Source organism: Rhopalosiphum maidis, chromosome 1 (assembly GCF_003676215.2).
Source record: "Rhopalosiphum maidis isolate BTI-1 chromosome 1, ASM367621v3, whole genome shotgun sequence".
NCBI classification, from domain to species: domain Eukaryota; kingdom Metazoa; phylum Arthropoda; class Insecta; order Hemiptera; family Aphididae; genus Rhopalosiphum; species Rhopalosiphum maidis.
The window spans coordinates 65273729-65291647 of record NC_040877.1 but is presented as its reverse complement, the minus strand read 5'-3'; the positions used below and the strand labels follow the sequence as shown (position 1 = coordinate 65291647).

At 27.6% G+C, this 17919-nt stretch overlaps 1 protein-coding gene across 1 annotated transcript in view; it reads left to right on the top strand.

The window, feature by feature from the left end:
- The window catches only part of LOC113550308 (guanylate cyclase 32E-like), a 75349-nt gene that overhangs the window by 13732 nt on the left and 43698 nt on the right, over positions 1-17919 (top strand). Inside the window, 3 exon segments of the mRNA XM_026952043.1 lie at positions 561-787; positions 2890-3059; positions 14675-14797. Of these exon segments, the coding sequence (XP_026807844.1) occupies positions 595-787; positions 2890-3059; positions 14675-14797 (486 nt within the window). The 5' untranslated portion in view covers positions 561-594.

Here is a 17919-nt window from a genome sequence, read left to right as displayed (position 1 = left end):
ATATTATAAACATCATACAAGTCTTTTATTTTTTAACGGGTCCCCACGAACGTCTAATACTATGGGTTAAAGATTAAAATTGTACAGTTCTTCTTTAGTTTCAATAACAATTTCAATAACTCAGCATGTGAAAATATTTCAGCAGCGTGAAACGCGTTGCACTCGTTGCGGCTACTAAACATAATTGTCTTGGCTCTTGACTATATTTTATGCACGTATCAACTACCTATATACATATATCTACTAATTTCGCTTGAAATTTGATTTAAAACACTATAAATAATGATATAAAACGGGTACTTTAGAATATTAAAAGTTGAATGATTGCTATAATTATGATTATCGTTGTCCGTCTTCATTTATTTTTTAAAATCCTCATAAATCTTAAAAGTGTCCAAATTGTTTTTACAATGAAATACGGTCGAAATCTATGTCGAAATCGTTTTTTTTTTTTTAATAGGTCGATTAACTTAATATTTGTGAAATAATAGCGTTATGATGTTGGACACCTGCTAAAATGTGTTACTAATGACGAGCGACGAATATTTGCCAAATTGCAGGTTTGTCGGCGGCTGAATACGTAGTCAACGGGTCATGTTTTGGCCGACCGTGTTGGCGTTGTTGCAGTTGGCCGCGGATGGACGGACGGATGAATTCGTTCTCGGCTACTTGACGGGATCGAGGAGACGGCCAGGTGACATCGGTTACTCGAAACCCGGTCGCACAATCAGCGGCGCAATATCATTGGCCGTTGAGGAGATAAATGCGGGATTGTTTAAGGAAAAAGGTATATAATACAAATATTATTTAATGATTAATGTTTGAGAAAAAAAAACATTTGTAATTAAGCCCAGAAAACCACCCCGTTGATAATTATTATACAGTTTGCTTAAAAAAAATTGTATGTAATTACACGAATAAAAATCCGATTGCCAATTCTTCAATTTCCACCAATGGTTTTTTTGTAATATACCCCACAAGTTGCACACGAATATCAATCATCGAACACCGCCATTTCTATCGAGACTCGTTAGTGTACCTACCTATTAATAATTCATAGAACTTGTATAACATTGTTTTTCGTTTTTATATCTGTGGATAACTCTTTGACAAAGTCTTTGTCGTTTATATAAATTAAGTGTAAGTAGTAATAGATTAAAGATATGCGCAATTAATTTTAAAAGTCACATTGTGTTTTCAATAAAACTAGAATATGTCTGTCAGTCAGTGTTACATTGTTTTTTTTAACGAGTGACGCACATCCGGGACGAATCCGAGAAAAATTAGCATTGCGTTTTCATCTTGTAATTTAAATTTTTTGTTTAAAATTAAAATACTTTAACTGTTTCTAAATACCACTCGTTTGATTGAAAATAAATGAGTTTTAAAATCCAAAAGAACTGTACTAATATAACGCGAATTTGGTATAGTGTCTACAAATTCAAGAGCTTGCATAGTATTCAATTTAAGATTTAAAAAAAGAAAGCCAACTTTTAATTTGGAAATTGATTAGTTGAATCAATATATAACACGAATATACGTATTAAAATCTTAATTAGATTTATATAGTTAAATATAACATTATTTACCTCCAATTTGTCATGGTTATGCCTACAAATTAAGAGATTTCAATTAATTACGGGAACTAAATCTCATTAATTATTTATTTTCAGATGACCATACTAATATTGTGATTGATTAAAGTTGTATCGAATATAAATTTTTTTGTATTTGTGTAATTGAAAATATTATTCAAGCGATCAAAATATAATTAATGGATAATCTGTCGTTATATAATATAATCATTATACATTATAATTTCGATTACTTAATTGATTTATCAGAAAAAAAAACATTTGTCATAGAATATCTTTGCCTTATATTATTGCGAAAGAAAATATATTATGAATAATATTTATAACTATTTCCGTTAAATTAGTATACTACAAGAATATAAAATTAATACATCTATATTGTAAGTTTCTCTTGTTTTATCTATCTAAAAACCTTTGTAAAACTTTTTTGGTTGAAGATAAATAAAGTTTTTGGTAAACTTGTTTTGGAATAAAGCTATGTTCCGCTTCATAAAATCGAACCAGCAAGTTTAAATTGCATCTATATTATAATAAGTATTGGTATATTCATAAATGATTTCGTTTTTTTGTATGAAAAATATCAAAGGTCAATGTTATTAGTTTATTATGGAGAATCGTATTGTTAATTAAAAAAATAGTAATTATTTATTAGTTTTGCAAAATATGGTTTTAAATTCAAAAACAGGGAGTGATTACTAAAATAATAAACTTATTTCAATATTTTTTTTTATATAATTTATAAATTAATATGGATTTATGACGAATGCGTTTTTTACATTATATTTAAAATAAATGCAACATTTTTAGCATTGTTTATCTGTTAAATTTGTAAGTATGAGGAATTTAAAAGTTAAAGTAAAGAAATAAAAAGTTTAAATTCTCTTTATCTTCTTCATTCTATTACATCTATTAGATTCGGTATAAATTGCATACAAATCACAAAAATCATGTTTGATTTTTTATTTTATCTCCGTATATTGAACATTAAGACAGTTTTATGAATATATAATAATACCTATATGGCTATATGTATTTGAAAACATAAAATAAATTGCGCGATTCCGATGACCTTTTTTATTGAAAAAAAAGTACAAAAACTTTCACATAATAAATACCCGATACATGTATATGGTTTATTATTTCGTTTACTCATTTAAAAAATACAGATTTCTTGTGAAATTTTGATTATAAAGAGGATCCATAAAAAAAAACCTAATCATTCGGTTCGTTTCATATTTTTTTACATTTTTATCGTTATTATTGTTTTATTTTACTTTTTATATGTATATAACAGGTCATTCATTGAGTTTTCTGGTAGCCGAAACCTATGGAGAAGAGTCGACTAGTATACTTGAGACGGCGGAATTGTGGAAGAAAAATATCTCAGCTTTCATCGGGCCACAAGAGACGTGTCTGCATGAAGCTAGAATGGCCGCTGCTTTTAACCTGCCAATGATTTCCTATGTTAGTCAGTATAAAAATATTATTATTTTTAAATTTCATATTGTATTAGTCTAATGATCAGTTATAATCTGTGTAAATTAATATTTCCATTAGATGAGATATTTATTGATGACGCGGGGAGGGTTTATTTATGTAAAATTCCAATTAGGGAATTTATTGAGTGCATTATTTTTTTAAAGTAAAAAATTATGTGGTTTAATGGATTATCATTCCAAATGATTCTTTTAATATCATTTATTTCTCTTTGGTACGCTTAATTTGTTTAAGCATTAAAATATTTAAAATTAAATTGTTAGCTCTAGAATATAGATCAAGTATATTATTATGGACACAAATAACGATCAAATAAAGTTTGCACAATTTTTTTTTAGTAAAAAAAAAAAATAAAAGATTTTTAGACTTTTTTTAGACTTAAAAAAATATTTTAATTTGATAATAATTATTAATACTTTTTTATATTTTCCCAACAAATTTTTAAATGTATGATATTTTACTTCACTTACGTTATTTCTGAAAAAAAATAATTCGATTATAATTTAAATTGATAATATTTGGCGTAAGCTATAGTGGATTTAGTATGTAAATGTTTTTTCTTGTTTTGAATATTAGGCATATTATTTGTGCTAAATGTTCGATTTATGGGTAATATGTTTGAATATACTGGATTATAAAGCAATTACTGCAATTGACACGAATCCTCCGTGTGTTCGTATCAAAGAAATATTGCCTATAAACACGTTTTATGACCGATTTTCGTGAATTAATTCAGAGAGGGATTTTCTATATTATGTTGTAGGATTATATTCACACAAATTAACTCGTATACATCTGTTGGTGAGTTTGAAATTAAACTTTCGTCGTCTGTTATTGAGGGGAAATTAATTTGTTTTTACCCAATACTCGATACAATATTTTATAAATTAATACTCGAACAATATTTTTGTAAATAATTGTAATGCTAATTTTTTTCATCGTTTAATAAAAACTATAATACCTTACAAATCATATTAAAATCATACAGAATTATCTACGAGCTAAATATTAAATCTAAAATCTTCATTTGACGATTTCCTACACACAAGTTTCACACAAAATTAGAAATAACACGTGTTATAAATATTTTTGTTTACACTTAAGTATTGGGCATGTTTAAATAATTTTTATTTTAAATTTACGGCGTAAAATTGAATTGTCTGGAAAGTTTTTGATACAGCGATTATTTAACAATGTGCAATGAAATATCAATGCGAGTTATAATTTTAAGTTTTTGTAACAGTCAGTTTTAATATTTTTTGAAATGTCCATAATTTCTGTAAATTACGATTCAAAGTTTTAGGAAAAACCTTGAAAAGTAAACGGACATTATGCCAAAATGTATCCATATGAATAATATAATGAAAAACATTTTATTCTTCAAATTAAAACTGTTTATTGCGTAAAATGAGTTCGTACAATAGTAATTGGCGTATTTATTATATTTTAAGTTTTCGTATTATTCTCAACGACCAGAACAATTATAGTTTTATCATTAATTTGATCGTAGAACGTATACCTAAAACGCAAACATGAATTCTTTTTATTGATAAATCCACTTTATTGACTAAATAATATGTCCACACTAATGAACAATGTAAATTGTTTAACTATCGATGTATCACATTTTTGTGTGTATAATGACTATAATGTCGTCTATACTCTATACAGTCGTCTGTCCTAGTTTTTCGTTTGGTTTAACTGCAAAACAATTCGGTTCTGTATGACAATTAAAGTGCAGTAAATGGTTTTTGCGAGTAAACTTTTAATAGAATATAACATAAACAATATATATATATATATATATTAAATACATAGACTGCATGGAAGTATCGGTTACTAAAATTCGATATCTGATACGACGTGGCTCATTTAATCGTGTACCATATCTGCTCCATAAATTCTAAATATTGTATTGCAATAACCTAATGGAGTTTTACATGGTGTTTTGGATAAACGATTGTAACTTTCTGACGTGTAAAAATCGCGAGCTTTGTGAAAAAAACCACTACTAACAGGCTACAAGTTTTTATACATTGACAGTTATAAATTTAATTTATAATTTAAAAAAATTTGATTTATTAGCTTTTTTTCATGAAAACTTTTGTAAAGTCGGATACTTTTTATAATAATTTTGCGAAACTATATGTGTATACTCTATATTATTAGAAATATTAGAAATATAATGATGGTATTTTTATTATTTATTCTGTCAAGTTTTACTTTTGAGTTTAAATGATAAATGAAAAACGTGTTTTATTTTGTCGTATTTGATGATATTATATTTCATTATATTATTGCATATATTTTTATACTTGAAATTGTTTAACATTAATATAAATGATATGGTATACAAAGGTAGATTAGCTACTTGTATACTTATGTGCGTTCTTTTAACGAAATCTGTGTTTTTTGAAGTATGTTATTTTGTATCATTTTTTACATTTATGTGTTTTTATGTTTTTTTGATCGTCTATACTATAGAATCCTTAATCCTTATCGTCCAGAATCACCTGAACGGACCATTTATTTTATTTTTTATGTTTACATGTTTATGATTTTAAAACATGAAACTACGTTACATAACATCATAAATATTTCCTCTATAATATACGATTATACTTTTTGTCGTTTTCTACAGAACCAATTATTACTCTATATACCTATATATATATATATTTATTTTTATCGTTTGTGGTCGAAACTTGTAAGTTTGACCTGTTATGTTTAAAACATTTACCAGCAGTTTGTACGCAATGTATGATACTTATACCTTTGGATAAGGTGTATATTTTTGAGAGATTTCTTTTTAAAACCAGTTGTTCTAAAACAATGAATATTTACGTAAACGGTCTTTTTACGAAATAATTAGTTTATTATTTATGGTATTCGTTGAGAATTGAATTTCGTCGCTACCGGTTCGTTGTACCACAAGAATTCGTCTCGTAACTCCTTAAATCTAAATCGGCTGGTTTCATGATAAAGACTAGAGATACGTAAAACGCAAGAAGGAAGGTAAACGACGTCATTATTGTATAATAATTGTCAAAAACACAGGACTGCTTTGAACGTCCTACCTGCGCGCGTCCCAATGACCAAATTACGAGGGACAATAATAATATAATTAAATATTACAACGATAACGTTGAAAACCGTTGTAATTTATGACTTTCACGGTGTTTGGCGTGCGTCTAATTGGAACGGTTGGCACTTTGATCATCAAAGTTAACGAGCATAATATTTTGTCTGCGTAATGGAAAGTAGTTGAAAAAAACCAACGGACATAACAATTCGGAGTATACGTATAATAATACAATATTTTAATACAAAATAATATAATAATATGTACAATATATTGTTTATTCGTGAGCGAGTTATTACTAAGTGCGCGTTGTCTGTGGCCAATGGAACAACGCACAGGCAAAATCTATTTTTAACGCGATACACGACGCACTCGAACTTGGTTGAGGATTATTATTATTACGTTTTTTCATTTTTTTTTTTTTTTTTTGGCGTTTGTTAATGATTCAAACACTGTTGTTCCGTTTTGTCGCCGAGAGCTCCATTCACTCTGTCAATACGCGGTACTTCAACCGCGTGGTATAAACAACGTCATAACTTAAAGCGACGGCTATAACAAATAACGATATTGATATACTTACACAATAGATTATATATACATGGGTACGTTTATATTGTAGAACATATTTTATGTCACTACCTCGTAGTACATTATGTATTATAGATACGCCACTGCAGAAGTATGATATAGGTAACTATGGTTAAAATGTCTAGGTGCTATCTACTGTCGGTAGCATCATATTAAGTAATATTCCGAGTGCAATGAGAGTGTGGGTGGGGGTAAAATACATATTATAGGTTTTTTTTTGTATTATTTACTTGATGACGAATATTGTGAGTGTGTAGGTATTATGAAAAAAATATTATTGGATACAAATGCACACATCCTGGCCAGTGACGTGTGAATGCTCGACTTAGAGTGGTGGTAGAGAAGAGGTGATAATTAAAATACTTAAATTAAAATCAATATAGCTTTCACTCTTCACATTTAATACATTTCTTGAATTTTTATTTTTATTTTTAGTTTTTGGCTTTTTGCATTTAATTTAATTTAACAATTTTATTATTTTTGACTAGGAAACTTTGCCATCCGCTCGCACAGTTCGCCAACCCTTTTCTTATTTTTAAAATATTTTTACAATTTTATTTTGCAGTTTTTTTTATATTTTCTGAAATAAAAATGATGTATATATATATAATATATTTTTTATTAAATAGAGAAATGCAATTATAACCACATTAAAAATTTCAATGGTGGTAAGGGGCGATCCACAAGACATATAATGTCTATAGCCACCATATTATAATATATGTGTAAATACGGGTATTTTGTTGTATACGGGTTTGAATTTACAAATTAGATAATATATTGTTCTTGAGTTTTGGGTCGAAGATTCTTGACTATTAATTTCCACGTCTATACTTGGTATTTTTTTTGGCAAAAACTTCGAACCTGCGTATTATTTTCCCACGCTTCGTTCGTTCCATTTGTGTGTTCAGCCAGTAGATATCTATATACAGTCGGTGGTTGGCAACCTTCTGAAAAATAACAAAAAATACATCTCTAGCTTTAAACAACCACCATTATACTTATAGTATAGTAGATCCCTATATACTGTTAATAAAACACGTATTTGCAATAAATTTAAAAATATTATTTATACTATATTTTGTTTAGGTTGGTAAAATATTATTCGTTTTTCGTCATTATTATCTTATAACAAATAATGTAATCATCATTATAATATGTATTTGCGTACGATCATGTAGATAGTAAGGAACAAAATAGCCAGTTCAAAATAGTTTATTTTAAATTTTTTTATTCACAAGAAATGCGTATATACTTTACGTTATTATTGTGAATACAAATTTATTACATTTGCATGGGTCGTAAAATTTATTTTAAAGCCATTTTTATTGATTTATCAGAAACAATATATTATTTTATTTCGATTTTTTGAATTTATTTTTATCATTTGAAATTTTATATGTAATGTATAATGTATATACTATATATATACATATACCTAGTATATACAATATAATGTACCTATAAGCATATTTTGATTAAATTAGACATTTTTTTTTGTAATAGGCATATGTTATAAAAATAAAACAATTCTAGTTTATTATTATTTGTATAAAATTTTTCTAGTTTTAAATTGATAAAATTATCTCAAGTAAAATAGTAAAATAGTTTAAATTTAAGCTGTATTTAAGTTATAGGAATAAAACACAGGGTAAATCAAAATGTGCTTACACATTTATTATACACGTATCAAATAATTCAATTATAATCCCATATTAGTATAATATAACATCGAAGGAACATATAAATCAATAATAATTATTTACATTATTGTTATTTATTTTGTAAAATCCAATATTCACTTTTTAGAACTGTTGCACATTTTGTTTACTTTTTAATAAAAAAAATGATTAGGTAATGAACTAATCGAAATATTTCAGTCAACAATATTTTATCTTTATTTTGGGGTGAAAAATATGTTACCACATAAAACTTTTGTATTTTTTTCAATGACAGTTTTATTCGCTAAGACGTTATACGTTTTGTAATATTATTATGATAATGTGGTCAATAAATTTGAGTCATAATTCATATTAATACTAACCCACCCTAATGATTAATGAATAGAACACAATATTTTAATTTTCTACGTATATCAAAATTCAACAACGGGATTCGTGAAAAAAATATAATCGATGTTGGTCTTAGAATAACATTTTATTGTCATAAAAGTTTTAAATATAATATATTATATGAGAAATAACGCTATATAAACGTCCAATATAACAATGATACGATATTGAGAATAACTTCGATCGATGACTAAACCTACCTGCCGCCGGATAATATAATATATGAGGTATAAACAATGATACAAAACTATTTGCCAAACAATTGGGTTTATTCATCCCAAGTAATTTATATTCTTTGAGAAATATATGCGTCCCGTTGTTTACCCAAGAAATATCTATTCTCTTAATTTTCCATATTCGTTATTAATTTTTAATCGTATGTTTGTTATAAATGTTATAAATTATAATTTATTAAGTATTATAGTTCATATATATGCGTCAAACAAAAGAAACACTGCAGAGACCCGGCGGTGAGTTGAAAGGATTTTGAGTTCTTAAAAGCCATATGCTTTTATATATGTAATCAACCCATAGCATTTACAAAATATGGATGGGTTTTATCACTCACCAAGGGGTGGAAGGGATTAATTAGCTAGTTGTATTTTTAAGTTGTTTTTTCACAATCTCCATCGACATTTGCCATTATGATGGTTATCGGAATACGTGTCGTTAACGACCGGTAAAAAATTAAACGATTAAACCGACCACCCGTACATGGTACATAAAAATAAAGTATATTTTATTTTGTTGGGTACAATTTAGTAAAATAATGATTCTGTAGATATCAGTGTTTATAGCCACAATAATAGTCGATGTCAAAACTTATCATAAATTATAATTTATATTTAAACATAATATTTAGTAACGATCTTATCGTCAGTCATCAAACGAAAAAACAATCCAAAAATAGCTTGAAGCATAAATATTCAAATATTCATAAATAAGTATATTCTTTAATGATAATATTCTATATTAATTGTTGATATCTCATAATACTAGCCTTAGAAAAACAACTAGCTTAGTCTCGAGGGAAAGAGTGAGGAATACTATCCTCTTAGCCATCTCCTTAAACCCGCCACTGTTACGAAATTTGGAGATTACAAGATATCTCTTGGTATTATTGAAACACTCGCACCGCAAATACGAATGTTGTACGATTTATCTGCACGAGTCTATATTCTGTAAATAAATACATATGTGTGTACGAAGTACGTGGATAATTTACAGGATGTACAGTTCAAAGACCAATAAATCTAATACGCTGTTACGAGGAGTATATAAATAAGGGAGTGTTGCTAAATTTGGGTGTACATTGATTTTATCGGCCAATAACCCATCGCATGTTTTATTGAATTGGAAAAATATTTACAATTGTATATATATATTTATTTATATACTATTAACTATTATCTACTGGGGTGTATCGTCGTGTATCTTCCGAGGCTGAAACGGTCGCGCGGGTATACCGCAAACGGACACGCGGATGCTGTTTATCGGAGCGGTTAATCTATCGTATATACCTCGCTCGCTTATCCGCACGATTTCTCGCCAACTACGAACAAACATTTAACGTTCCGGTTTCAATGTAAATTGGCCGATTTCATAAAAATGAACAAATAATAACAACCATAAGGGCTGAAAACGCGTTGCTGCAATTCCGGGGTAACGGAACGCTATCTGTATATTAAATAGCTCATATACAATCACGTATAGCCGCGTATACTACGTATTTGTTATTATTATTGATTTTACAATATATGATGGTATGTAACAAGAAGAACGGACAAATGTTATCAACTACGCAATAACTCTATTCATATAAGTGTATTTTTTTATGTATAAATATTACGATTTTAATAAACTGATACCTATACCTTTGGTAGAAAAAATAATTTAAAATATTTATTAAACATAGGTATAAGGTACATCAAAAGTTATTAGAAGCTTAATGACATAATATTTTCTGTTATTTTTGTTACAACTGCATAAATGTTAACCAATAAAAAAAAAAAGTACAAAAATACAAAACAGAAGTAAATCGAATCCACAGGTTGTTTCGTATGAATGGAAGGCATGCACAACAGCTCGCGATACGAATAAGTTCTGCGAGACGTGTATAAATCATATATTATTATTATTATATCGTTGTATCGAACGTCTGTTGTAACGCTTAAACTTTGCCTATGATAATAGTTTAATCCGTTCCTACATGCTAGTTGAACCGATCCGAAAATAATAGGTATAATCTGTTTGAATAGAATAATAATATCCGAGAGCATTCAATTTTTATTCGATTTATGAAAATTCATCGTTGACATTTGTTATAATAGAATAAATTACGTTTATTTACATTTGATTATCATTAATTGTATTTATGAGAGTGTATATAATTTTATTTCTAAAGACATAATATGATTTTGGCTGATGAATATTAATGTGAGTAATAATGATATATAATATGTAATATTTTTATCGGAATCAAAAGTATTTTTCGTATAATATAGTTATTCCGATCAGTCGTCTTGTATTCATTGATGGGATGTTTTATATGTATTTTGATACTTACCTGAATTGAAAGTACAAGAGTTAATGTGATTTTTTTTTTTTTTTTTTGGCAATTTCGACGAAATAACAGATTTTCTTTAGTGGTTTTTCACCGAGCGACAGAGTGAAATGTACCGGAAAACCTACTCGTAAATGATTAGAAACAGAAAACATATTTCTTGATCGAAATAAAATGGCTTTTGGTTTATTGGTATATGTTTAACGTTGCAAAAATAAAAAAAAAAAAATACGAAAAAGAAAAAAAATGTTCAATCGGTAATATTTCCGATCGCTGCGCAAAGCGACGACGTATAGTATAGTATAATTTATATAAATAAATAAAAACAATGTTTCGAGCGATGTGATGGTTATTATATTAATCTGTAACGGTAGCGTGTTCGCGATAATGTGATATCCGTGAAGTAGGTTTATAATATATAATATATATATATATATATATATATATATGTATATAACTACGTGAATTGGAAACGAAGGTAGTTAAATGGGTTTCATATAATGTATTCAACTGTCATTCTACAAATTAAACCGTTCAGCTAACGAGATTCAGTAAATATGTGTCGCCCGGGGGAACAGTTTACATGACTAATAAATAATCATTAGCCCAGACATTATAGAAATCGGCAATGTAACTGAATCCGTTTGTGAAAAAAAAAAGTCAGACGGACGTGATACGCTTTTGTGATGGGTGTGCGTGTGTGGCGTGTGCCGTGTGCGTATGGAAACAAGAACAACGACCGTAGACAATTCATTTATTTTTATTAGTACCTATGAAGTTATTAGCTAGTTTTTCAGCGCACAGTTATACACGCCAGTTAATATAATATATTATATTTCGTATACGACGCGGCGCGCGTATAGTGATGGAATAATAATTTTCAAACAGCTCAAGTAATTTCACAGTCTTATTGTATTTTCCATCAGAAAGATTTTTATATAAGTTTCGAATTCATGTCTATAGTACTGCTGAGATAGTAGCACATTTATGTACATTTCAAACATTTTTTTTTTTAATTACCGAAATTAAATAATAATAAATAACCGTCTCTACACATTTTTAATAAAAAAATGTTCCTTTGTCTTTTTTTTGAAGAATTCAAGAAATTTGGCTTGATCATAATTAATTTTTAGCGTGGTACTTATAGTTATACAGTTTAAAGTCTTGAGTATTGAAGTGTACTGCAATTATTATAATTACAAAATGATTTTGGCCAAATACTAGTTAGGAATCAACACATTTATTCAGTGCAAGACTTCAGTGCTAATAACATAAAAATAAATAGTACACTTTCTAAAATTGGAAAAAAACATTTCGCCTCTGTCACTGGTATAAATTATTTACTGAAGAATATTCTGAAAACTAATAAATTTAAAATGCGCTCTCAACGATACTATCGTTTACATAATGGTGGCGAAATATCGTTTGATTTATTTATCAAAATTACCATAGATTGAACGGAGACGATTAGTAAATTGTTTAAAGCATTTATAGTTATTTTTAATGGTAGGTAATACATTTTTGCCTATATATTATCTTTACCGACCATATATGATAATACTTATCAACTACAAACCTTAATAAGTCACAACTTTGTGATTTTTATTGAACAATTAAAATGTAAATTAAATGTAGTCGTTACCAATACCCATCGGCTTCTGAAACAAAACCTGTTTGAACGGTCTGCTTTGGCTTTAATAATATGACGTAGTACGTGCGGTTATGAAGAAATGTGTGTTTATAATGTGGATCTATTATATTGTATTTTATAAATGGTACAGGGAAAAGGACAATAAGAAGATTTTAGCAAGTTCATTTTTTATTCAGTTGCATTATGCACAAAACGAAACGAACTCGTTTTTCTTTAACTTTTAACTATCCGAGCAAAAATGTAGTAGTGAAAAAAACCGTTGAATGAATCAGACGTTTTTAAATTGTGACTACCATTTTGCAATTTATCTTTTTTTTTTATTCAACTCGGTTTAACCCTCCTTTTCATTTATACGAAAAACAAATTGCTCCTCTCCGTTGCATAACTAGATAAATTTAATAATGAGCTTATGCAACATGAATTCTCTGACTTAGGTTTTATTACACTTTTTTTTGCGCGTACTTCGTGAAAACTTGATTTGTTTTCAATTTAATTCATTGAACCCTAAATATCGAAAATGTCCACCCAGGATACATACTATTTATAGTTGTTGCAGTAATTAAGCAAACTATGACACATAAATAGTTGTTTTTGAATTTAATTTACTTTGGTTAAACTGTTAAATAAACCATTAACATTAAAATGCAAATAAATTCATTATCATCGTGCCAGGGTTTATATTGAAAGCTTTTCGATGATTAAGGTACGTTATAAATACTCATAGATTAAATTTTCATCGAAAAAGACACATATTATCATAAATAATTATAATATCAAGGTTAAAATTAGCAGTTAAAAATTAAAACTTACGTTTATACTTTCACTCCTCAGCAACATCGTAGTATAAATCTGTTGCTACGGTACCTAATGATGCACATTATCAGGCTTTCGTAGGAAAATGTATTTTTCATTGATTTAATTTCTTTGAAACAATATAAATATTTAATTTGGTAAGATAATCATTATTATAGTGGTGTTACTGTTGTGAAAACACAGACTATACTCAAAACATTACGATTATATTTTAACGGTCTTATAAAAATATTAATAACAATAATAATATGAGCTATTAAATGACATTTGATTTTATGACATTTGATAACTATTATTTATTTATTTATAACTTCGAAGGCAGAAAAGACCAATTAATCTTCCACTTTGGAATTTCTGACCGGAACAAAATCATATAAGTTTTTCGCACACTGCACGTGGAAGATTGTGCTCGTTGTTACACATGTGATATAATATTATATTTTTATCCAAAACCATACATAAGAGACCAATGAATTACGTCCTCTTATATATAGATAATTATTATGTAACTATGAAAGCTTGAAATGCTAGTGTGTTTAAATCTGCAATTATATTGAACTCTCTCTCATTTTTTAAAAGCTACAGCAGACCTGTTGAATTTTTGATGTACAATAATAACACTTAGGGCCAAAACTTAAAAGTATCGTTTAGGGATATAAATAACTATAATAATATGTAAAATCAACCGATATATTATAAGTAAATGAGATAAATTATTAACTTTGTGTTTTAAATCCAAATTGTTAAAATACGTAATATTATTTATGTTAGTATATAAATTTTAAAACTGTGTCGTATTAATTGATGTTACAGTATTGCATGGACTCGGACACGTCGGATAAAACGCTATTCCCGACGTTCGCTCGCACACGTCCGCCGGACACTCAGATATCCAAATCCGTGGCCGCAGTCCTTAAAGCCTTCAACTGGACACAGGTAAGCCACATACACAAATCAACGTATCAACGTTAAGAACCATTTGGTAACTGCGAACTGGGCGGTCCGGTAAACGTTCTCTTTCGCCGTTCTATGTTCAAGCCGTCTTTGCCGCATTTTTTTTTTTTATTTCCACTTTTCACTTATTTCTCCCTTACGTTTCGCCACGACCGCGTCACGTCCGATCTCGACTTGTGGTTATTGCTATCTTCCGCACCGTTTTTCTACAATACATTATTATGCTTCACTCGTATGTATACACAGGGTGATTATTTTATCGCGATTCGCTCCATATTCTTTAACCTGTCCTAAGAGGTTTCTTATCTTTCACCAATTAGTTATTATTTTTTTTTTATATTTTAACGACGTATTTAAGGGTATATTGTAGAATATTTTAATTATTTTCAACATATTATTCCCATTCGTTTCCAACCCCACCGACCACTGCCAAACCCAAACTTGACGTAATATAACAATTATAGTGAGTTAGGGTTGGGACAGTTTAGGCCACCGAGGAATATAGAGTATTCCGTGGTAAAAGAATCGCTCTGTATATGTATATTTAAGCACAACACTGTTGTTGCAATATGCCACGTTGTGGTTTGCTCGAAGCGACCCCGAAAAGGGAGAAAATATATATATATATATAAGGCCTCCGTAAATACACACGCACTCGTTTAATGTTTATATACATCTATATATTGTATTTTACTATATTATATACACTATAGGCGTTAAGACGTGCGATAAATCATAAATTAAATGTGAAGTAGTCAGTAGCTGGGTTTAAATCAAGTTTCTTTTCCATTTTGGATGGCTTATAGAATATAATCGCGTATATTATATTATTATCGCGAATATTTTAATTAAAAGCACAATATCATATATTATTATGATCGCTACATTGTGCGACTGTTTCCATATTAAAGTGTTCTTGGTTTCACGTATTGTATGGTTTTCGTTGATGTTTCGTAATGTTTTATGAAAATCATAATTTGTATATATTTTATCCTAGACGATATTATAACACTTTTATAAATAAATCTAAACTATGATTATTTTACAAGCAGACATTATATGATAATAATTTTATTATTATTATCAACCATCCAACATAAGGTAAATCATATTATAGGTTTTATTTTTAAATTTTTTGCAAATCAAATCGAAATTTAGAATACGAGTACATAATATTGTATCGGCTGTTACTTTTTGACAACATTTCGGAGCTGTGCTTGTTAAAATCTGTTAAAGTGAAGTAGTATCAGATCACGATTGGATTAGGGATAGGAAAATCGGGATGCGGTTTCAGAACATACCAAATCGTTCTACTGATAGTTTTATTCAAAGTCGTTGGTTTAATTTTATTGATGGATATCAATTATCAAGAGAAATTTTCTTTAGTATTATTTCAAACATGTGAATCATTTAAAATCATAAATTATACTCAAGATGTACAAAGATACATTATTTCCAACACGCAATGTTTCATGTGTCATAGAAGAAATTGTTCAAAGCTTAAGCCAGGTGATTTTTATGTTTATAATATGTGTATTGTGAAATACATTTAAATTGCGACAATTGCGTGATAAAACTAAATAATATAACATTGCAATTAAATTAAATAATTTAATATAATGTAGACAATTTTTTTCTACGTTTCAATTATTTGACGTAATTAGAAAAAATATATGATATATAATATATACATGTAAATTATAGTGTGTTAATCTATATTTTTTATTTATAGATTATATTATTTTAGTGCATAAAATAAATCTATATTAATGTTCGAACAATATAGTTAAATTATTTTTAAATTATTTGATTTTTATTAGATGGTTTAAATAATAGTATAGTTTTCACGTATAATAAATAGATTTTATTATAAAAAAATTAACAAAAAATGTGAATTTTAAATGAACTATAATAATATAATATTTTCTTTTTTTTTAGTTTAGCAGAATACGTTAAAATATAAAAGCCTTGTGGCCTATATGACAATTGAACAAAAAAATGAATATAAATTAGGGATGACTAAATTTATGGTAACATATTATTAACATATATTTTATGAAAACCATTCTCATTATAACGCCAACATATTTTTACAAAAATATAAAAATGAAATAGCTAGTATTCTATTATTATTTTTAAATTTGAATGCAATGTCCATTGATAAATCATTCCGTTCAAAATACGATCCTGAACGAAACTGTATTCATTCGCAAATAGAATAGATTTTGATAGAAATGAGTAGAAGATTACAATTTTAATTTTTTTTTTTTACAGTTTTTCAATTGCGTTTTTTTAATAACAAAACAATTTCAGAACTTCAACGTTACAAGTATAATAATTTATAAATTATCATAAAATATCATAATATTATTATTATATATAATAAATATTTAAACGATGGATAGGCCAAAATAAAAATCTGAAATTTTGTTTATTATAAAATAATATAAGAAAAATGCGTACTTACATAATGTTTGATAATTTTTATGAAGGAATTAAAACTAGTGATTTTTACTGTTAATCATTATAATATTATTACAAGTTTTTCAATTACGAAAACAGGTTACCCATTCTAATGGTAGACTCATATTTCAATTTTTGAACCTGTTTGATATTCTAAACCGCTCGTCATTCAAACTCTAAAATATAATAATAATTAAAAATAGAAACTTATGTTTTATGTATATTATTAAGTTATTAAAAATGCATCATAGTTTTTATTTTTTAAAACTATAGCGAATGTCAGTTATTTAATTTTGAGTTTGAACTTATCTAATAGTAGTTGAAATAGTTAATTTGTGAGAATAACTAACTAGTCATGAAATTATTAATATATTACTTATTCATCCATTAATTATTATGAGATTTTACTTTATAGTTTCTCCTGAAAAATTTGATAGACATTGAATTTGTATAATGTCTTGCATATATTATTATAATTAGTTAAAATATTGTTCAAATAAATCGATGGTTTTTTTGTTTGTTTCATAATTATTGCATAAATGTTGAGCTAAAATTATTTCGAAATATATCCTTCGACAATATTATCTTCATAATATTATAATTATATGTTGTTAATTTATGCACTCATTCATACCCACTGT